Source organism: Anguilla rostrata, chromosome 1 (genome assembly GCF_018555375.3).
Source record: "Anguilla rostrata isolate EN2019 chromosome 1, ASM1855537v3, whole genome shotgun sequence".
In the NCBI taxonomy this organism is placed as follows: Eukaryota; Metazoa; Chordata; class Actinopteri; order Anguilliformes; family Anguillidae; genus Anguilla; species Anguilla rostrata.
In genome coordinates, this window is record NC_057933.1 from 64,183,550 (window position 1) to 64,207,395 (window position 23,846).

The following is a 23,846-nucleotide window of genomic DNA, read 5'->3' on the forward strand; positions in this document are numbered from 1 at the left end:
GCAAGCTGATGTGGCTTCACTGTGCGACCAGATCTGAGTTCACTCAGATCAGACAAGTCTGAGAGAGAACAGAGCTGATCAGGTTAGATCAATCCCTGGCTGAGGACCTACTCCTGCTTTTCTGTCATGACCTGAAGTTACAGCCTCTGCCACTCCTTGGTTAAGCTTAACGCACTCCTGAGATAGTTCCGAAAATCACAGAAAGAATTACAGGTACAAAAATCAAGAAGATTTTTGGTCAAAGGGCGGGGCAGGAAGGAAAGCCAAAACAATAGTGCACACTGTTCATCTCATTAATATTTATTAATCTGCATAGGTTGTCATTATTGTTGTGTATAAACCGTCTTTCTCTACATATTGCTTTTGGCAGGCAGCCAGCTAAGTTGATTAACATGTAATATATCTACAGCTAGTTTCCAGCTCTTGATTAAATGAACACATTTGTAAACTGGACAAATCCTCCTCCTCTCCTGGTACCTCACACTACCTCCTACTGTATGCAAATGATATTTTTCCTTAAAACTTCACAAATCGAAGGCCTATTACATTTTAAAATCTACAGTAGGTTATGGTAATTTGCATTAACAGTGGAACACAAAATTCTGTTTTCTGAGAAGACATAACATGAGAGACCATTTGGAGGATTCATTTAGATGTGCTTAAACTGTTTCAGGATAGAAAGGAGACATAGAGGACGACTGAGGCAAAAACATGTTTGACTTCAATATCCAAAATAAAAGGCTGAAAAGTAATTGAGTTGCCAAGATACTAAATACAATTTTTCATTTATTTGTTTTGAGTGCAGACTCCCCCTCTTCTATCCTTATAATCACTTTCAGCAGCCTACGCACCATGTAATTAAATTAGTCTCTGAAGAGCAGGTTGGTCACTTTATTTAGACTGTTTAAGGGCATATGACCTTTCCAAACCCTCTGAATGAATTCAGCATCTTTTCTCAATAAACTACTTTGCTAGCCATGTTGAGATACAGCGGCCAGAAGTAAGAGATTTGTGCCAATTAAAAAGTTTTTTAGGGATGATTGATACCATGGATTACTCAAAGTTGATCAGTTGGCATAAGTTTTAATCTTTATGTATATGAATATTCTGATAATTGCCATTCCAAGGTCATTGTTTTACCGCTTGCTTTATTTTAATGCTGTATAAAAATGAGGCAAACTCAAATTCAGTGAAAGGTTTAATATTAAATATTGTGGCACGACAGGATGCTTGGGCCAGAATGAGCACTTGAGAAAGAACAAAGCAACTCCATGTGCTACAGTAGCCTATGCAGCACATGTGTTTTGACTGGCACAGTCTTACTCAGGAAGCAGAAATGGTAACCATTTAAACTGGACACAAGCTGATTTAAATGGTTTAACAATTTTCAGGCCACACCTTTTCGTATTTCTTGGATTTTAACTTTTTTCACCATTAAATTTTGTTTCATTGAATCCAAAAATAGTCTTGTTTGTCTGAATTGCAAATGCCTTTATTGTGTTTGATCAGAACCATGAGGTGTGCAAACTACTTTAAAAAAAAATAACCATAATTTGAATCTTGGTAGTCACTGAATTCATGCTGGGAAGGTCCTTTGAGTTCTCTAGAGTGCAAAAGCTTTTTTGAAAAAACATTTTTCAGTAAACTTCTTAATAAACATTTCAATAAAAGGCCAGAGAAATAGAAATGGAAGGAGCCCTCATATAACCCAAATATACTTTATGGCATTTCTGTGCCATAGCTTTTAATTACGCTACATTTTAAAATAAATTAAACAGAAGAACAGGGCAAACAGGCAAAAAATTTACAAAGAAGCGTCTTGAAATTATCCTAGTATTATGAATACACGACTTTATTTACTAGATAGCAATTATTTCCTAATAATTGTACAATAATTCAATGAAGAAGAAAAAGAAGAAGAAGAGATTGCAGGAACCAGTACTCAGTTGCTATAAACCTTGCCTGTTACCTTAGATGAAGAAGAAATCAGAACATCAATCACTTTCTGAAAGGTAAGGCAATTGGGGCCCATTTATTTTGTCTTGATGCATTTTATTTGAAGCACAAACTCAGAGACCTGTAAAGGGACAAGGGGAGGTGAAGGCCAGAGTCGCACTCCATCAGCATTCACTGAGCACCCACACAGCTGCCTCTGCCCACTGGAGACAAAACCTCTGATTCCCTAAGGCAGTCCAGGCCATCCTGTTCCTTAGATCTCCCTCAGGTGGGCAGCATTACAGCCTGAACGGTCACCAGATGTCTTCCCTAGTGATTCTTACATCAGGATGCCAACCGATCCCATAGCATGTGGGTGAGTGGGATGTTTCTTGGAGATCGCTAAACAAGTTGCATTCCTGATGAAGACCATGTGGTGCGCTTCTACTGAGCCAGCTGTATTGACTAGCACCAGAACGTCAATGCATTATTATCTCCCCAGCTATCTTAAGTGAATCTTTTAAAGTCTGTGGTAAAAACATGGGGGTTTGTTAGGCCATGACATGATGATGAGCATACAAAAGAAACAAACTCATATCCATAATATGACAAATCTGTAGATAGACAAATGGAGGAGGTTATAATTCAAAGCAGAAAACATGAAGCAGTGATCTCACTTGAAAAAATCAGTTGTTGCTAATTAGAACAACTGTGACATATATTTGAGTGGACATGGTATTGGCGTCTTTCTTTGCGCTTTTGTGTATAAATGACATAACCTGAGTAAAAAGGCAACACGATAACAATTTCTTCCTTTTGATGAGATGTTGACCTTTAGATGTTGACCTGTTTTTTTAGATGTAAAAGCAATGATGGGTATGCATTGAGTCTGCACACAGTGGAAGTAGAGAAAGTCAATTCTCAGACAACGTTAAGCAAAGAGCACAAAAAGGGAAAAAAAATCACTGAGAAAACCGTGAAGAGAAGTTAATTGTTTACTGACCTTTCATCAGCAATTGTGTGGATACATTTCTATTTTAAGAGATTGCCATGCTTGTAAAGCAAACTCTATGTTACTGCAAACTTAGAGAACATATAACATTGGAAAATGTTTGAAAATGAAAATTGCCCCTAATGTCTAACTGTGATGTGTATGTATTTAAGGTGTCATCCTTAGCTACGTACATATCTGTGAAAACAAAAAACAAAAAAAGGACTCAGTGGGAAATACAGCTATTGCATCTATGTTAAATCACAAAAGTGAAAAGAGGCGGGGTTTTCCAACAGTTTCAGATTTATCTTTGTGACATTTGAATTCACCTTCATGGAAGACTTATCATTTGAAGGCAAACTGTGCTATCTTCATAGCTCTGTTTGCCAGCAATGAGTTACTGTCATGGCAGAAAGCCTTGCTGCCGTTTGTAAAAGACTTTCAGATGTCCTTGTCTACCTCCGCGTGCGTTCCTTGCTGACGGTCTGACATTGCCTGTAGCTAGGTGGATAGTATCCGGAGAAATATGAACACCTCAGAGACTAAATAAAGCTGCCAAATTTCTCCCACCTGCTCACTTATGGGGTAGACTGGGAATGTGGACAGGGGAATATGAATGAGTTTCACTGATCACAAATGAAGTTGAGGAGGAAATGTTATCTATTTCATGCCCTGCTGGACTCTAAGGCCTCCTAACCCAGGAATGAAGACTGTCATGGCATCAGTCAATAGAACAATGCACGCCATGCCTCAAATTCAGCGCTTTATGTAGTATAACACAAATACACCAGTTTTAGACTCGTAATCAATTGGATTAGTGTTCCTTATAGAATTACACAAAGCAAAATGATGCGTTTTATTTTGAATTTTTTGGTAATGCCCACCTCAAAGTAAATTAACATTAAGCAAAAAATCATTACAGTTATACATCCCAGTTTAATTTTATGCACATGCTCAAATATGCTTGTGGTCAAGAGGTTGATATCAGACTCAGAGGTCATGTTCATGTAGGATTCTGCATTTTTCTTTTACACAAATCAGAAGAGCCAAAACAAAGGGAAAAAAATACACTGCAGTCTATAAATGTAGATATTGGTCTGATATCTGTGTTATTTATTGATCATAATATTTACACAGCTGTTGTTCAATATCAATGTTATTTGGCTAACTTATAACGGCAAACAGAGAGTGAGCTGCGTGTACACAAATTTGGAGAGCTGGAGATTTATCACATAATTCATGGTGAGTAGCTCAGCTGGCCCTGCAGTCATACATAATATATTTTAATAAGTTATTTTAAATGTCAGAATAGGTTAGGTACCCTCTATAGGTACCATGTTCCAATTATTTTATGTTGCATGCATCCTTTGTCTTTCCATTTAAAATAAACACTTCATGTTAAGTCATGGGAATGAAGAGGGTGAGAGGTGAGGACATGTTCAAGATGTAGTGCCCTCATCGTCTTATGAACTCAGACATCTGTTATAAAGGTTTTTAGTAGTAACTATGGATATGCCATTTTGATGAATTTAGATACTTAGACTGGCACAACTGAATCAGTACAAAAATTATTTCCCAAAAGCATTTATCTCACATATGTACATAATAATAAAACATTGTGCACATATTCCATAAATAGTTTTGGACATTGTTTAATTCTTATAAATCTGTCCCTCATAATTTGAACAGAATATTAGTATTTCAACATAAGCTTTATCTCTGAGATAAATTGATAACCTATTTCTCAAAAATGTCTCTATACACATGAATATAGTTCATGTTAGCTACTCATTTTTTTAAAAATCACAATCAATTTGTATCACTCAATCTTATAATCCTTGGAATTATGTGCATGCATACAAATAAATTATTTATTTCCCAAAAAGATGCAACAATTTTGCAACCTCTGTTTTCAACAGACTAAATCAAATTGGTTTTTATTGGGGATAAGACTTAATATGATAAGATTTGCTTTTTTGTAGATGTGTATGTTATATTAGTTGTTTGTTTAACAGACACTCATATCCAAGGCAGCTTGCATAGCAAGATTTTTAATATTATTAATATTATTTTCCACAGGGATGCAACAGCAATGCACAATATGGCCACTATGTCATTAGGGCCATTCATTTGTTTCTGGTATTCTGTTAGCAGATAGCAGTTTGGACTTTATGGTTCCAAGTATATTACCGCAGACTACTGTGTTTCAGTGGTTGTGTGCTCCTTGAAACCTTTGATGGCCACATTAATGAGACCCAATTCCCATTCAGCTGAATATCTATTGCAATATATTCTCATGTTTATTATTGGTAATAATAATAAGCTATTTTTGATGGAAATTAAGTTGCCATACTTATCTTTCCTATCTAAATGCAAAGCCTCTCCTTGTCTCATCCACCCTTTGGCTCCATGCAGACGAGGATTGTGGGTAGACAGGAGCTATGATTGATAGGCCCTGATGGAGGGTGATTATCATGAAATGATCTTACGTGCAGGGGAAATAACAACTCAGCATCCAATAATGATATATTTGGCCTCTGCCAGAATAAATAGCTTGTTTAATGACATTTGGAATGTACTGTCTTATAACAACGTTATCAACCACAGATAAAGGATAGAGCTGATGGAATATTAGTCTAATTTTCATTTATATTTACTTTATTAAACATGGGAATTGGACAGAATGCATACGGATGTAATTTAAATTACAATTATGTGACATGCCATTCTTAGTTTAGCATATATTTATTCATCTTAATTTAAGTCTCTTTAAGGTTTAATTTAAATTTTTCTTCATGATTGTACTCCAAGGGCATTCAAATTTCGGCAATCTAACACCATCACAAAAAATTATTCAAACAAAAATACTATCCAATAACGTAATGATGTTTTTTGGAACGAGAAATAAAAAGCTCACAACTAGTCATTCAAAAATTGTCACTGAGCTCCTCGTCCCGTCTCACCCCACCCTTGATCCCCCATTCTCTGCAGCAAATTGCTATTTTGTAGACAATGATGATACATGCTTTGTTCATGCAAGCAATTTCAAATTAAAGAACTGCAGATTAACTACCATAATAAGGTGAGGGCAAAGCTTTACAGTAAAGATTACATGTAGGTTTATGATTAGCAATGTGACAGCCAGCACAAAACCCTAGCTTTGTGAATAATGTTTAAACTCCTTCAGTATTTTATAAATGACTTAGATTTTTACAATAATAATCTACTATCTTTTATGTATCTGTATTCACACAAAGAGAGTGAGAAGGATTTGAAATGATGCCCTGATTGACAGCACTCACCTGTGAATTAAATCTTAGCTGGCACACACTGCAAGACACAACATGTTTCCGTTTAGGTGGTGGAGGGACTCCAAATGTGTGATTTATAACAGCCTTTTGAACTGGATCCATCTATGAAAGAAAAAAAAAATGAGAGAGAATAATGTATTTCTACATTGCATTGCAAATCAATTCTTTATCAATTCTTTTACACTCTCTTTTGTTGGTGCATATTGGTGCATATCCAATATTATCTGTAAAAAAAGACTTTCAGAGTAAAGAGTTCCAGAGAGGATCCTCCAGTGTTATCTACATTATGATTATATTGCATTTTAGTTACCACACCATACCACAGATTTTCACAGACAATACTCAACTTCCAATGTGGAAGTTGATGCCAAGGATGAAGGGTATGAACCTCAACTAAGATAACCCATTAAATTTCCCATTGGGTTTATTTTTAAGACAGTGTGCAGTGGTGATCTCTCCTATCTAAAACTCTCGAACGTGCTGCGTCTAACCAACTTTCCTCTTTTCTTTCTAAACATAACCTCCAAGACCCTCAGCAGTCTGGTTTCAGACCCGGTCACTCGACGGAGACTGCCCTGCTCTCCGTCACTGAGTCTCTCCACGCAGCACACGCAGCATCCCGTTCATCTGTCCTAATTCTTCTTGACCTCTCAGCTGCCTTCGACACCGTTGACCATCCTACACTTCTGTCTTCCCTGACAAAATTGGGAATTTGCGGACCAGCCCTCAACTGGATTGCGTCCTATCTCTCCGGCCGCTCCTTCCAGGTTGCCTGGGCCGGTGCAGTATCAGCTCCTCGTCCCCTCACAACTGGGGTCCCTCAGGGCTCTGTCCTTGGTCCCCTCCTCTTTTCTCTGTATACTAGGTCCCTTGGCCCTGTTATTGCCGCCCATGGCATGTCATATCATCTCTATGCAGATGATATTCAACTTTTCTACTCTTTCTCTCCCACAGACACTCAGGTCTCCGATCGCATATCCGCCTGCCTGAGTGACATCCAGAGCTGGATGACCAAACACCAGCTCAAGCTCAACACAAACAAAACGGAACTTCTCCATATTCCTTCTCTTACCTCTCCCACTTCTCATCTCCCCATTTCTTTAGGAGACACTCCCCTACACCCTTCACAGAGTGCCCGAAATCTTGGAGTTGTGCTCGACAACAGGCTGTCACTCTCTGAGAATATCGCGGCAACCACCCGGTCGTGCAGGTTCATCCTGTACAATATCCGCAGAATAAGACCACTCCTCACCAATTATTCCACACAGCTCCTGGTCCAGGCCATGATACTGTCACGTCTGGACTACTGCAACTCCCTCCTGGCTGGCCTCCCAGCATCAGCCACCAGACCCCTTCAGCTCATCCAGAATGCAGCAGCACGTCTGGTTTACAACCTCCCTCGTGACTCCCACGTCACTCCCCTCCTCATCTCCCTCCACTGGCTACCAGTGCAAGCTCGCATCCGGTTTAAGACACTGGTGCTTGCTTTCCAAGCAGTCAAGGGTCAGCTCCTGGTTATCTGCAGAAGATGATCAGACCCTACAAGCCGGCCAGATCGCTCCGATCGGCTACTACAGGGCGGCTGATTCCTCCCCCTACACGAGCAGCAACAAGGTCTCGACTCTTTGCAGTTCTGGCCCCACGATGGTGGAACGATCTTCCAGTGGAGGTCAGAACAGCAGAGTGTCTGAGCACCTTCAAACGGAAACTCAAGACGCACCTCTTCTCTGTGTACCTCTCTCCTCTTCCCTAAACCCCCTCCCATAACTATAAAAAAAAAAAAAAAAAAAAAAAAAAATTTTGTTCAGACTATCTTGTTTCTCCTTATTGTATGCATCATAGTAAAGGCTTTTTATCTACATGTTGTTCAATGGACTTAAGCGGACTTGATCCTGAGTTTGGTTACTCTGTTGTAAGTCGCTCTGGATAAGAGCGTCAGCTAAATACCTATAATGTAATGTAATGTAATGTAATTTTACTACTATATGGTAATATAAAGACCTATCTTCTGATTATGAGGTAATCATGTCAGGATATTGACGTTGATGGGTAGCTCAGGCTTGGGCTACCAAGTAGCTCAGTTGGTAGAGATGCTCACCATGGATACAGACTAGGTGCTGAAGTTAAGATAATATAGATTGGAGACTGGGCTATGCCCTTAGTGTATCCCTCAAAAACAATGACAGTGCAGCTCAGCTGGTGTACTGCAGAGTAAAAATTAGGGTCTGGAGGTGCTCTTCTTACAGTAAGTGAAGGAGGACACTGCTGCAATGACACAGGCCGACAAATGTAACCGAGCCTTCCAATAAAATGAGAAAAAATATTGGTATGAAAATTGGTAGAAGAAAAATAAAGTACAAATGTAAAAAATAGATGTAATAATAACCATGACTATATTTAGATATCATGAATTTCAGCTCTGATGTGGATTTCAGACAAAGACAGGGACAGTTTTATCCAGTTCCACATTCCAGGAGCCTTTACTGCAAAAGCACTGCCTCCTTAGTTTTTTTCACATGGACTCTGGAATAGTCGAAAGGTCTTTATTGAATCTAAGGAGAAGTTTAGGATTATATGAGATCAACAGCTCAGTAATGTAATAAGGGGCTAATCTGTGTTTGCTTTAAAAGCAATTAAATCTTGAATTCAATTGAAAAGCCAATGCAGGCACTCCTGTTGGTTTGTAGGTCTTTGTTAAGAGCCTCAGTGAGTTCTGCCAGCAGTTCATGGTGGGTGATGGTGGCGATATAATAATTTAAAAATGAAATAAATACATAAATAAAAAAAGTTCAAAGTGCTATTTAATTAATTTTAAAAAATCATACAAAAAACGTGCAATGTGAAAAGAAAATACAGCACAGATAAACTAATATAAAAAGAAATAAATTCTATTTCTGGGTTGTCACAATAGTAAAAGTAATTAAAATATTAAATATAAACACTAAGACATTTGAACTATATGCAGGTTTTAACAAAGTGACTGTGCATTTCTCACCGTTTTCATTTTCAGTAACTGGGCCAGTAGAAAAATCCTAGATGAACTTAGTCATCAATTGGAATTGATTTAATTATTTATTGGCCAGACCAACCTAAAAGTCAGAAATAAAACTTCATAAATGAATAAACTGATTCTAAAAACCAGGCATGCCACTGTCATGTTCATAACCAAAGCCTGGGCTGCACTTTGACTAAGGGCATTCAGAACATCAATGTTGAAATGATGGAAGTGATGGAAATAATTCCCAGTCCCTAAATGTGTTTCAAAGACAGAATAACACACCCTACCCTTTGCCAGTATGCAATTTTTCTTCTGAGTCATGCGCTGTCCCACTTCACTGTTTGAGCCTGCTTGGCAACAAAACTTAAAGGAGGGACTAAAATCAATCTGCACCACTGGGAAAGAACATTTATCATTTTCCATGTTCACCTGGGTGCATGTGAAAACTTGAGTTGGTCTAGAAAATACCTGCACTATGACTTCATATGAGACCACTATATGAGTGGGGCAACTCTGAGACCAGACCAAAATTAAAGGAAATGAGGTAGTGAATGTTAGATGTCACAGTAAAAGATGTGGTGATGTCACTGGCCTGAATATGAGGTGTCGAAAACTCTTTAATCACAAAATACCTTAGGAGTGCTTCTATAAGACAGTCTTCTGAAGATATGGAGGAGTGTTTAATTGGAATTCTGTGCTCCCACAACTCCATATTGCATGCAATTATGTTGTTCCATATGGTGTTCATATCTATGGAATTCCATTTATATTGATTTCCATAATTGCCTTTATATTAAATTTTTTTGCATTGTAATAAATTGCATAAAACAATTTGATAACCATAAACATCAAATCATATTTATTTATGACACAATCTATTTGATTTCAAATCTCTGTAGACAGTAACTGAATGAAGGTGTAATGAATATGGGTACATGCATAAAGATGTACCTGTGTAACGTGCACAGAATATGGTTTTTACAGACGACCTAAAAATGACCTTATGCAACAGAATTCCAGCTTGGATCTCCTACTACTGGAATAGCAAAGCTTTAAATGAAACTGCCTCAAATCCTGGGGGCTCAATCCAACCAGCACGCCAAGCCTGCTGGGAAACTGGGGCTCTCTGGAGCAAACTGCTAACAGGCCAAAAGGGAGGAATATCGGCACAGGGACAGGGAATACCTCCTGCCAGAAACACATGCAGAGAAGGTTCCAAGTGGCCATTTTTCATTTTGACACCAGCACAGGAACAGAAAAACAAATATTGCAAGCAGGAAAAATGAGACTGGGAAAAAGCAGATCTATCCTGAACATGCCTACAGGTATCAATTCAAAAAAGAATAAGGACAAATTCCAAGGCTGTGTACACATAAGTACTAACAATTTTTGACCTTCAGTAAACACCTACACACTTTTTGTGTGTGTAGGTAATAATGTATTCTTGAAAAAATAAGTATAAACAGAACATTAACCCTTGATAAACAATGAAAACAATGAATGGCCAAAAGTATGTGGACACCCTTTCTAATTAGTGGGTTTCCATAGACAAACATTGGCAGCAGAATGGGTCATGCTCATAGGCATTGTCATAGGCTGCCACCTTTCCAACAAGTCGGTTCATAATATTTCTGCCCTGCTAAAGCTACCCCAGTGTTGGTATTGTGATGTGAAAATGTCTAGGAGCAACAATAGCTCAGCCACAAAAGCAGAGGCCACACAAGCTCACAGAACAGGAACAGCGTGTGCTGAAGCACGTAACAGTCATCTGACTCGGTTGCAGCACTTACTGGTTCCAGGCTATCGCTGGAAGCACCGTCAGCACAAGAACTGTTCATTGGAAGCTTCATGAAATGAGTTTCCATGGCCAAGAAGCCTAAGATCACCATGTGCAATGCCAAGCGTTGGCTGGAGTGATGTAAAGCACAGCACCATTGGACTCTGGGGATGTGGAAACTTGTTCTCTGGAGTGATGAATCATACTTTACTATTTGGCAGTCTGAAGGACAAATCTGTGTTTGGCGAATGCCAGGAGAATGCTACATGCCCGAATGCATAAATTTTAAAATTTTGGTGGAGGAGGAATAATGGTCTGGAGCTGTTGGGCTTGGCCCCTGTGAACGAAAATCTTAATGCTACAGCAACTGTGTGGCAACAGTTTGGGGGAGGCCCTCTCCTGTTTCAGCATGATAATGCCCCCGAGCACAAAGCGAGGTCTATAAAGAAACGGTTTGCTGAGTTTGGTGGGGAAGGACTTGACTGACCAACATAGAGCCCTGACCTCAATCCCATCCAACACCTTTGGTGTGCCCGACATCTGTGCCCGACCTCACTAATGCTCTTGTGGCTGAATGGAAACCAATCCCCACTTCCCTTGCCAGCCTGCAGCCTTACCAGAAGAGTGGAGGCTGAAATAGCAGTAAAGGGGGGACTAACTCCATATTAATGCCCATGGTTTTGAATGAGATGTTCAACAAGCACATATGGGTGTGATGTTCGAGTGTCCACATGCTTTTGGCAATATTGTATTTATATATATATATGTATATATGTATAAATATTTATGTTTATAAAATGGGTACCTCAAATCAAGCAATCTGATTGGTTCATAGCCGTGGTATATTAACCATATACCACGTCTATGACGTCTAATTCCTTTGCACAATTCAGTATCTCTCCGCGTCTGAGAAAAAAAAAAGTTTTTTCAGTGGTTAATACCAGCGTGTCTATTACTTTCATATTGCCATACTTGGTGACCGTTTTATAAAAGCAATAGCTCACTTCAGGTCGTGGTATATGGTTATTATATCACAGCTAAGGGGCTGTGCATCGGGCCGAACAACGCCCCTTAGCTGTGATATAATAACCATATACCATGGCCTGTCGTGAGCTATTGCTCAAATATAAACTCTCCACCTCCCCTGTGATATACATACTTGTCAGATGAAGTATTTTGTTAAAAGCAATTTCTCTTTGGCAGTAAAGTTGTGTGATGGTAAAGCAACTGATTTTTTTTTTAGCTGTAAGGTTGTGAATTCAAATGTAGCCTGGGACATTGAGTAAGGTATCTGTGCTTAACCTGACTTCCTTTAGTACAAGTCAGCAGTTAGAAGTATATGCAATACACAAACTGTAGCCATGTTCACCAAGTGTTCCTGATCGAGGGAGTCTATAAAGAAAATAAATGGAAATAGCCCTGATATCTGTATTTCAGTGATGCCAGTCAGATGAATGAAGAATTCCTGATATGTCTAAATCTACAGGGGCTTGATCTTTCCATAAAGGCCTAATGCTCCACATGCCACATCCTGCTATGAGGTTACTGGATTCAGATGTTCTCTTAAATCCAAAAGTCTTCACAAAAAGTAGTGCAGGTACTCCTGCGCCCATCTGTGCAGACCAGCATTCCCTCCCAGGGATGACATCATCCACCTTCTTCTTCTCGTGGTCTAAGTCCTCCCACCATTGCATCAGCAGCCACTTCTGGCCTTCAGTCTGTTGACAACCTGACAGCTCACAGAAACTTCAGTTCTTTCATGCCACAATGCTGACCGCTCTGCTCATCCTTGCTGCAGAAATGTCATTCTTTTATTTTAAAAAAGAATGCATATGGCATGTTAGGGTTGCTTTGGTAGGTAGGGATAGGAGAACTGGGTTTGAAAACAGCATGTTAAGTCCTAAGCAATACATACATACTAAGTAATACATTAATGCTTACTTCCATTGCAAAATTGTGGACATTTTATTGACATTATTTAAAATTGTTGATACAAGTACTTTTCATTCTCCAAACTCACATTCAGGGAATATTCATGGCAAAGATTTGTAATGCAAAGATTTTGCCATTCAAACGATACTGAAGCACAGCTTCTGTTATATAGACAGCAGGTGGTTTTCAAAGCTAACATGGTAGTTAACAGAGTGGTGATTTTATTTCCATTCATTGTACTTAATGATTGAAACAATAAGAGTGATTATTGGACTTTTAATCATTATGGCATGCATAGCTATTTCTAACATAATGTGGCTTAGGAGGGTAAAATAATCCCTCTAAAAATTAAGAGTAATTAAGAAAAATAACAGCTTTTTAAAATTCTAGAATTGCAATAGTGGTTGGAGCGAATCCCAGCATACACAATGAGGCTCCAGTTCCAAACTTGAGAACCACTGATCTAACTGTTATAAAGAATTTAACAAAAAGATCTTACAAAAAAATCTATAATTTGTAACTTTCAAAAAGCCCAATGTTTTTTATGGTTAATGATGAGCCCCACAAAATGTGAGCTGATCCAAACAGTACTGGTTTTATGGAAGGCACAATCCCAACTGTGTCATAATGCCAGACTCCTGCCATTAACTGATCCTGTGCCAAATCTAAATGTCAGACAGCTTTAACCTGCCCCTGCTGCTCCATAGTCACACACACATCATCACAACTTAATTTACCATTCTGTAAAATTCCACTGCAGTAAATGATTGTCAATAAATAAAAATGAAGAACTTGTTACACTATATGACCCAGTTTTATATCTCATCTAATGTTCAAATAATAAACTTTGTTTGGAATTTATTATGTTTTTCAGAAAGTTTTTTATATTTGAAATTTAAAAATGTAAGTTGTGCTTTAGATACAGTGTAATAGACCATACTGTAAAGTGTTTGCCAGAAACAGGGTTGAAGGATTCTGTCTGACAACTGTGTGAAGGTAATGACACATTTTATTAACTAAACCTTGGTCCCACACATTCATTATGTTGTTATTTCACACTTCAGGCATAGTTTTGCTTTTAATACTCCAAGCCCTTCCTATTGCTCTTGTTGTTGCATATTGATATATAATAGGTTTTTTGTATTTATGTGTTGGTGTATGTACAGTAGCTGGAAGCATTTGTATTTGTGTGCTATGAAAATAGGTTAGATGAAAACGTGTTGCTTAGGGCATCTGTGTTTGTGTGCTGTGTATACTGTAGTATCTGGCTCTGGTTATAACTGGCATGATTGTGTTGGTGTGTATGTCTCTGGTGTTTATTTGCAGGTGGACATTGCATGGTCAATGCACTTTGCATCCTGAGGGGTACGACCCTTGTATTCATATGCTGGTGTACAGTTGTGGTGTATATCAGCATAAAACGTGAGCGTGTATTGCTCTGATGTCTGCATCCTCATCTACATAGCTTGAGTTTGCATACTGGTGTGAATATTGTGTTGGAGAGGCAGTGCACGTGGCTCTTGTGTTTTTGTATTGGTATAAACAGCTGTTGGTGCGCGTGTGTGTGTGTAGTAAAATGCATAGAAGCATAATCCATTTTTATGTGTTAGATTATGCAGAAGTAGTAGACTTCATCGAGTGAAGGTCAAAGTAGGAGATAGAGTCATGCACAGTAGCTTAGTACTGACATCTCAAACATGCATTAATTCAGCCCACTTCCCCGAAGCTTAGACATAAACTCTGCGATAGGTTTACATCTTATCCCTCTAGGAATCTTCAGGGCCTCCATACTGCTTTACAGGTTGAAGTTGAGGGAAGTTCTCTCACTCTATAACAAGCCAAAAAAATGAAACCTCCATGGAAACACTTCGCTGCGTGTGGGGCGAAGTCACGCAGAGCAGGGAGGGGCTGTGGTAGAGGCAGCATGTTCCTCTGATACTGGCTAATTATTATGCAAATAGCCTCAAATTACCCTCATAAAGAGAGTGGAACATAAAACTAAAGAGCAGAACACTTTCTGTAAATCAAATGAGCAAAACCTCAGACACAAATCACTTCCTTTTGGTTCTAGTAGGCCTATATTTTCAGCAATTGTACTACACAATTCAGAAAATGTTGCATTTTTGTATAATCTATACCCAAAGTAAAATTAAGGTGCCGGTTCATGAATAAATATTATGCTTACTTGAAGAGTCAGTACATTTATTTATGGATATTTATCATCATATTTATCAAGTGTGGTATCTCATGAGAGCCTTGTCTAATTATAATGCCATTTCTATAATACACAGCCGTTAATGGGTCTGTGCTGAGACAGCCAGTGGTGGAAAAGTGTTCCAGGAAATGCTAGTTGTGTATATGCATGCACACACACACACACACACACACACACACACACACGCACACACGCACACACGCACACACACACAGTGATGCTCTGAGTAATCTCTCTCTCTCTCTCTCTCTCTCTCTCTCTCTCTCTCAAAACACTTATTTTTGTGTCCTGCTTCTCTTTTGTTTTTACAGGTTGTATCTCCTTCATTTTGAGCACCTTCTCTTTAAATGCATCATAATGCAATTTAATTTATGACTGATGAAAGCTCCAGAAATAGCTGAAATTATGCTCCATGAAGTAGAGATTATTTTTGGTTTTGGTCACACACCTAACTGGAACGAGAAACTCAATTTTCATTCTCTCAATTGTATTCTCTCATGTGTACCATGTTCAAATCATAGTCTGCATAATCCGTTTTGAACACTGAGCGAGAAAGCTTTTTCAGACAATTTCATAAAAATGAACACCCTATTCTTTTTTCAAAAACCCAAAAAATCCACCAAACAACACTGGAATATAATACAAAATACAAATGTGTTTTCCTGGCCTGTTATTACAGGTTAGCAGCCAAAGCCCAGCTCTTTGCAAAATCTTGGAAGCGTTAGCATGAGAGAGAAAGGCGCTGTTTCCACAATATGAACCAGTTACCGGCGGACGGTAGGTTCACCCCTTGGTGTGATGTGATGGTATGTGAGACAGAGAGTATGCAAACAGACTCCTCCACCTTGAGGTCTGAATTCCCCATTAACACCCGTCCAGCTCACTCACCATTAACTAAAGTGGGATAAATGGCCTGTCCAAAATAATCTTCAGTCCCATGTTTTTTCCAATTACACAGTCTGCCTGGGAGAGTCAGTTTGGATTTTTTTTCAGTGCTATTGATCAAACGCACACAGAGATTTGCAATTCCAACACTTCGAACCTGTTGGGCTATGACAATGAACTGCAACACACATACACACAAACACACACACACACACACACACACACATCATATTACATACATGCACACAACCCGCATAAAAACAGCATTTTTAATGTGCGGCGTCTTGCTCTTTTTCACTTACACTCACGCACAGCCGTCTTCCAGGCAGTCCAGTCTTCCAGCTGCAAATGGGTGAGCCCTGCTCTGTTCGGGAAATTCCAACCATGTTCTAGAGGGGGGAAAAATGACAGAGACCATAGAGTTACACACCTGTCCATGCCCTGCATTGTGAACTAATCTCTGTCAATTCACAGGGATAAAGAACCTACGGTATTGCATAAAGAGAGATTGCACAAGATTACACAAGAGACATCCTGAACACAGGAAGTTCTCAGCTGATTCAACACCAGTAAAGGCAAATGTGACATAACGGGAATGTGTGGCTCTCTCAATTACATAGTTTTAAATGAACAGCACTAGTATAATTAGCACTGATAGTAAGAAAACATATCTGGGACAGTGTGATTAACACCTATACAGTGCACTGCAAAAGTTCCCCAACATCATGTCATAAAACCAGCTGGTTTCCAATTTATTTACTCCTGTGGAACGAAAAACAAAAAATGGAAAATAGGCTCTACTTAGCAGTAGCTGTTACAGTAGTTTTATGCAAGCCAAGAAGAGGCCCCATGCCTCAGAAAGGACCATTTAAAAACATGACTGAAATGTCACAATACCCTCCTTTCTAGCACATCTCAAACTTTAACCTGCTTTCTGTACAAGAGAAAGTTAACATGGATACATATGATATTCATATTTTTTGTCACTGGCATAACAGATATTGTTGGCAAATGGTTGGCAAAACACTTTCTCACCATCCCCCTTTACAAAACATCTGTTTGAGTTTTCAGAATAGCAGAGAACAGCAAAACCGAAGCGTAATAAAACGATAGTGTAATGCAGACCAGAGGAATGAATACAGCATGTGTGAAATTGATGAGATTTTCATTGACTTGGTTTTCCTCAGAGTGTCAGAATGTATGATTTATAAACGATAGTGTTAAGAGGACACTCATACGAGATGCCTTACTCTCTTTGTTGAGGAAAGCTGGTCACATCACAGCCTGTAAACTACGTTGTAAATTTATGACAATCAATGCACAGCATCAGTCAAGCCATCACAGTCATTTTAATCAGTATGTGAGAACCAAATTTTATCTACATTTTCCACTAGGAAAGAGGGAAATTAATATGAATAACACAAATCAGTACAAATAAACAGATATTTCAATTCCATTAATTTTTTTCTAAATGGCAATGACACGGTCCTTTATTCAGATCCCCATCAAGGCAGTACAAAGTGTAGCAAGCTGCTATGATGTTTCTGCAGTTTGAAGCTGCCCATAGTGCATGCATTTCAATGAAATCCCATTATTCCTATTGAGCAGGCCAGCTCTGCTGTTGGCTGGTCAGAACAGGATAAACCCGAGGACAGACAAGCAAGGCTGGCTGTTCCCAAGGACTACTGAACAGACGCTCTAAAGTGATACTGATTTTCCATTTTCCAAGTCTTTGTTTTCTTCAGGGACTGGAGTATCCTTCAAACTCTGCAGTGTATGTAGCTGTGACTGTAGACAGACCAAACAGAATGTAACCTAAAGCCACTGAGGACATTAAGGTCAGTCAATGAGGTTTGCAGAATTCGTCCTCAATTGAGATGTATAAAATGTAGGGCATTGCAACTGCATTTCATACATATTCTTTGAACTTGTTCAAGAACACAGAACAACCGCAAAATTTTCTTGCTATAGTATATGGTGGATACAGGTCTCATTTTATGTGACCAAAGTACTGTCATGGTGATATGCAACCAAGTCCTCATGAAATCTAATTCCTCACAAAATCTTAATAGGATATACTACATCCATCTATCCATCCATTATCTATACCCACTTATCCTGGGCTGGGTCGCTGGGGGTGTTGAAGCACATCCCAGTATGTATTGGGCGAGAGGTAGGAATACACCCTGGACAGGCCACCAATCTATCATAGGACACACACACCATTCACTCACCATTCATTCACACACTCATACCTATGGGCAATTCAGAGTCTCCAATTTGGCTGGGATTCAGACAAAATCCCAGCCAAATTTGGCAGACCTAACACCTTTTTGGGCTTTTAATCAAAACGTGCAAAAATATTTTAAAAACTAGAAAACTAAATATCACATAAAAAATGGTATATTTAAATAGGGATGGCAAATTGAACATACAACAATGGCTTGCCTATTGTATATTTCATGGTGTTACACGGTTCCTATGCAAAGGTACATTGTTAAGAGAATTTGTGCTCATTCAGATTGCACTCATTTCAATCCATTTGGGGTGTGAAGAGATCTGCATGTTAATATGCAAAGGCATGTTTGTGTTCTGCATTACACAGCAGGGAGCTCCATTCAGCTGTAGAGAGTTCTAGCTCTTACATAAACAGAGATGCCCTTAGTATTAACTTGCATGATTTGTGCTGAATGCAGTACAATATGAACTCACAGCATGAAAGTACACCACAGTATGATCCTGCTTGTGTAAATTTCTGACTGACTATCCATCTTTGACTTGCGTACTTTGCATCCATCACTATAACTCTCTTATTGTAGTTCTTTGACTGGAACTCTACCACAGCAACCCTCACTCTCATTCCAGACTAACTAACGCTGCAACTTTCTCATTGTGAATGTTTGACTTTCAATGTCACACTAACACTCTAGCTTTTCTTTTATCACTCCCTGACTATGATTCTCTAAGGGTGATAACACTAAGTGATAACACTAAGGGCCCCATTTTTGCAACCAAGGCACAATTGTCAAATGCTAGCAGTAACCCAAGGCACTGGAAAATTAGACAATACATTACATTTCAGGCATTCTGCAGACGCTCTCAAATCAAGGCATGTTCAACTCTATTTCGGCAATTTTGTGACTCCGCGCTGCAGTTTTAAAATAGGCTGATTATGATGGCTAATAAGAATAAATTAACTGTGAGTTTTGGTTTCATTATTGCCAATCAGATCGCCCCACAGTGTGTCAGCATCACAGCCAACTGCTAATTTCATCAAGAGCAAGCGCGTTATGACAGGATCCATTATGTGCATCTCTACAAACAATAACTTCTGATGTCCAAAGGAAGGTGAGACTGAATATTTGAAGTTTTAATATTTATTTTCCTCCTAAAACAAAATATATGTTTCATTTATTGGGCAGTGCTGAAAACTATAATAAGTGGTTCCCGTGAATAATTTTGCAGGGTGAATATTCCCTTATTGGCCAGTAGCAGGAGGCAGCTGGCAGAGACACCCTCCAGTCGGCCTCTCCATTGTGCTGCTACTGTTTCAACTTGGCAGGCATCACACTTAGGAACCAGAAGATGGCACATTTAGTTTGAATTTACCACAGCTTTTTTATTTCTTTGATGTCAATTTTTGTTTAATACCACTATTTAAAATAAACAACAACAAAAAAACTGCACCACTTCAACTAAGTTTCATTCATTTCAGACTTGCACTTGTTAAGATGAATGTACACTCAGCAGCCAGCCAACTCTGCCTCTCTCTGTATGAAAGTCCTGTAACATGTCCTCTGTGAGGTCTATGTCACATCCAAGGCTATACAACGCAGAACAGAGCAGCCACAAAAAGTGCACAATGTAATGTAATGCACCATCCAACCTATCAAAACATCTGATGCAAAGCAAAGACAAAACAAAGCAGTAGCAATTCTACTTGCACCCAGGCACGCTTACAGTATGTTTGTACTTGCGTTGTCACCAAAACAGGGTCCTAAGACTTTGGTCACTCATTTTGTTTTTTCACTGTGACTCTCTCATTGTGATTCACAGGGATTCACAGGGTTTCAAGTCTCTTACTGAGACACACCCACTGCAATTCTCTCACGGTGACTTTTCCAGTATTGTTTAACTCTAACTGTGAAAATATCACTATGATCCTATTCTTGTGACTCCCCTCTCTCTCTCTGTCTCACTTTCTGTACCGCAGCTGGCCTTTTTCTGATTCCAGTAGGAGAAACCTTTTCTTTTTTCTCGCTCTCTGTTCCTTCAGATGAAATCCCAGCATTCAATATCCCCAGAGGGAGGAGAATGCTTGAGAAGCTTTAGCCTGACCCTCTCACACTATCAGTATTCATCAGGATGATGAATTTAACCAGGACGACGCCTGCAATCTCCGCACCCCTGGAGTCACCCAGATGTCGCACATTCGCTTCACATTCAATTAAGAGAAGGAATAAAACGCAATACTTCAATCTCTGCCCCTTCCTCAGCCCCAGCTCTGTGTTCTTTAAAGCCCAACAAACCTTCACATCTGGGCCCCTAAAACCACCTGACCACCCAAGATCCATGTCCTGAAATTCCCAAGCATTATGGACATTCCAATTGTCTTTCCTCCACCCCACCCCCACCCCCCAAGCCAAATACCTCTGTAGTGACATCTTTTGAAAGTGAACAGCTGTTCCCCTGTTTTCAGAGACAGAGAATTTGATTAATTGTTCAATGCACAAGCTTTCTACAATTCCTGGGACTTGGAAACAGCTTATTCCTTTGTTGCTCATGTCACAATTCTGTGTTTACATTGGGAATATCATCATAATGAATACACTGCAAGCTTCCTGTCCTCTAATGATTTCAGGAAAATGGATAATGGGATTTCTGAGACTTAGAGATGTAGAATGTGCCAAGGTGCTGAAGTTGTCCACTCATGGCTCATTGCAACTGCAATCAGTACTCATAGGTCAAGGGGAAAGTGAGAGAGAGTAACAAAACCTACTCTCTACCATGGGGTGATCAAGGACTCCCCAGATTCCAGCATAACACGCCATGATTAATGTCCTGTCCTGAGCACCAAAGCAAGGTTCTCTCAGCATCCCCTGTCAAATATATCTTCTTTCAGAGAGTGCTAGGACCCTATAGCCTACAATGCACATGTGCCAAACCTTCATTCAAAGACAGGAGACCCTAAAGCAGGAAAGGATGCTCAGGAACTGCAATACAACAATTAATCTGTTTGAACATGTCCACCTGCTGAACAGATAACAAAATGAGCTCATCGTTGTGTAGAAAGAGATTTACAGCAATACAAGTCCCTTCTGTGGCCAGGGGACAGGAAGGAATGAGCTAAAACATGAAAGTGGGTTAAACATATTTTTGATCAATGCTCCTCAAAAACCTCCCTACAAATACCAAGACTTTGCATTGTGTAATGAGATATTTATGGCAGTGGAAGTGCATGACAACCTGATGCTTTACAACACAAACACCCGGAAACTGACTTCTGGTGAATTTCATGAACTGCCTGTCAAAATTACACCTATAACAGGATAAAAGCAAGAACAGGTAAGACTCAGCCTGGAATTGGTCATGGCTTTGGGCTTATTATTGTCAATTACTGAGGGCACAAAACTGCCAGTCAGCCCTCTCTCAGTTATGAGAAAAAGAGAGCAAGAGATAGAAAGAGAGAAAGAGAGAGATGGTATGCCTAAAGATATTTTTATTATCTTTGGGCATAATTTTCCTTTTATTTCATTTTTGTGGGGAAACATGGTAGGAGGGAAGCATAACCATGGAAAGTAAATGTGAACAGTATCATTCTAAGTACTGCACAAATAAACAGGTGCATACAATTGAAAAATCATGAAATTGGTATGCAAAAGAATGCTAATAACATCACTGCACCCTTTTTGCCAGCTGTATTGCAGAAACTGCTCATGAATCAGTAATGGTGTGAGTAAGATTGCGAGATAATGCAATGGTAATTCATGCATGTGTAGGAGTTGTTCCTTTATTGTTCATATGGTTGCATGGTATTGTTTCCAAGTGTTAGGAGCACAATCTTATATTCTTTTGTTGTTTTCATCTTTTGCCAATAAAATGCCTTCTTACACAGCGGCCAAAACTACATTCTTATCCTCGGAAGCCAGTCACATAGTAGTGGCTGTGTACACAGAACATTCTTTCCATAATGAAAGTAAAGAAGAGACAAACATGCCACAGGTGTGTAGAGCTAGTAATGTAGCAAGAGGGCAGTGGCATGGCATTCTATAGGTTGAATCTCCAGTGCAACACCAGCCAAGAATCCTTAAGTAAGACACTTATCCTGAGCTGCTTTGGTAAAACTGTTGTGTGAGCAGAAGGCTGAGGCTGTGGGGGAATGAAGGGGTTAAAGAGATGGAGGGAGGCACTGTGGTCTGAGAATATAGCTGAGAGGCAAATCTGGCATGAAGCCGTCACATAAAAGGATGATGTGTTCAAGAAATCCAGTCACTCTGTAAACTACCCCATCAACCCAGCCGATCTATAAAACAGCCTAATGCCCCACGGGGAGCCAGGATGGCAAACATGCTTTTCATTATGGCAAGCCACTTTTGTTTTGAAAAAGCAATGCAGGTGCAAACTGCTTGCGTGACAGTCCAGCTGGTTTTCTTCTTGTGATACGGATGTCACGCCACGCAAACTTCAGCATCTTACGGCAAATCCTGTCAGAGCATGGCTCTGAAATGAGTCACACGGATGGCCAGGAAAACGCAGAAAGTACAAGCATCTCTGTCATTGTTATATATGAAAAGACTTAATCTTAATTTCCTATTATCTACATTCTCAGTTTGTGTTTTTTGCATATCCCATCTAGTGGAGGTTGCCTTTAAAGAATTGCATTTTATAATTTACAAAAAATATCTGACCAGATGACAACCACAGCAAACATACTGTAAGTGACAACATTTGGATTTAACTGAATACAGTGTTTTTCCTTTAAGGAGAATTGTTTTATTGAATAAAGGTCTGTGAATGAGCATTCAGACATGCTCTGTTCATATGGTTCAGTCATTGTTTACACAAAACATGGTGACGGATGATTCTGTGAGGGAAAATAAATCTGGAAAAAATGGCCTGGTAATGCGCTCCAGTCCTTGGTAAATTAGCCGTGTGAGGCCAAATAATCAGCCAGCTTTGCATGTCCAGAAAAACATTTCCCCTGGGGTCCATTTTCAAATATTTGTTGACTTTTTTTGAAGGGAAATTTCCAATTTAAATACAGTGCCAAGTCTGTCTACTATTGAGTTGTTTCGTGTTTTTGTGAAGGCCAACTGTCTATATGCAATATTTGTATCCAGTTTGCCTGTGTTGAGGTTAATTAGCAATGCCTTTCATGTTCCTGTGTGAAAGCTCTGTCCCCTCTGCCCCAGTTCGGTGCTGTTTCCTGTGTGTTGAATCGGACCTCCTCTGTGACTTTTGCTAAGCACCATGGGAAATATGGACTTAAGTGAACTGCAAACAGAAAAAGATATTCTCTCTATTTTATCGTACAAAACTAAACTCCCTCTGTTCCTCCCCATCAGGAACTCAACCCTTTTCACCCAAAGAATGATTTTTTTTTCTGCCTTCTACGCCAGTTAATGCAAACTACTGTCCATTGTGCAAAAGCACTTTGTGTGGTGCACATCCAAGTGTCAGCTCTCTTCATAGAACAATTATGTAATTATTTTGCATTGTTTATAGTGCCAATCGTTATCCCTTTCCATTTATACATGGATTGTAATTAGAGCAATTAAGATGAAGTGTGTTGTTCAAGGCTG

General features: G+C 39.3%; 1 protein-coding gene across 3 annotated transcripts in view; it reads right to left on the reverse strand.

The window, feature by feature from the left end:
• znf385d (zinc finger protein 385D) overlaps positions 1–23,846 on the reverse strand; it is a 114,975-nt gene that overhangs the window by 15,711 nt on the left and 75,418 nt on the right. For 2 of the 3 annotated variants that reach the window (XM_064349144.1, XM_064349157.1), the window contains 2 exons: positions 16,347–16,433; positions 6,229–6,339 (listed from right to left, as the gene is read on the reverse strand). In XM_064349144.1, the coding sequence (XP_064205214.1) occupies positions 6,229–6,339; positions 16,347–16,433 (198 nt within the window). The remainder of the gene's footprint in view (positions 1–6,228; positions 6,340–16,346; positions 16,434–23,846) is intronic. The other variant, XM_064349151.1, reaches the window with a different exon arrangement.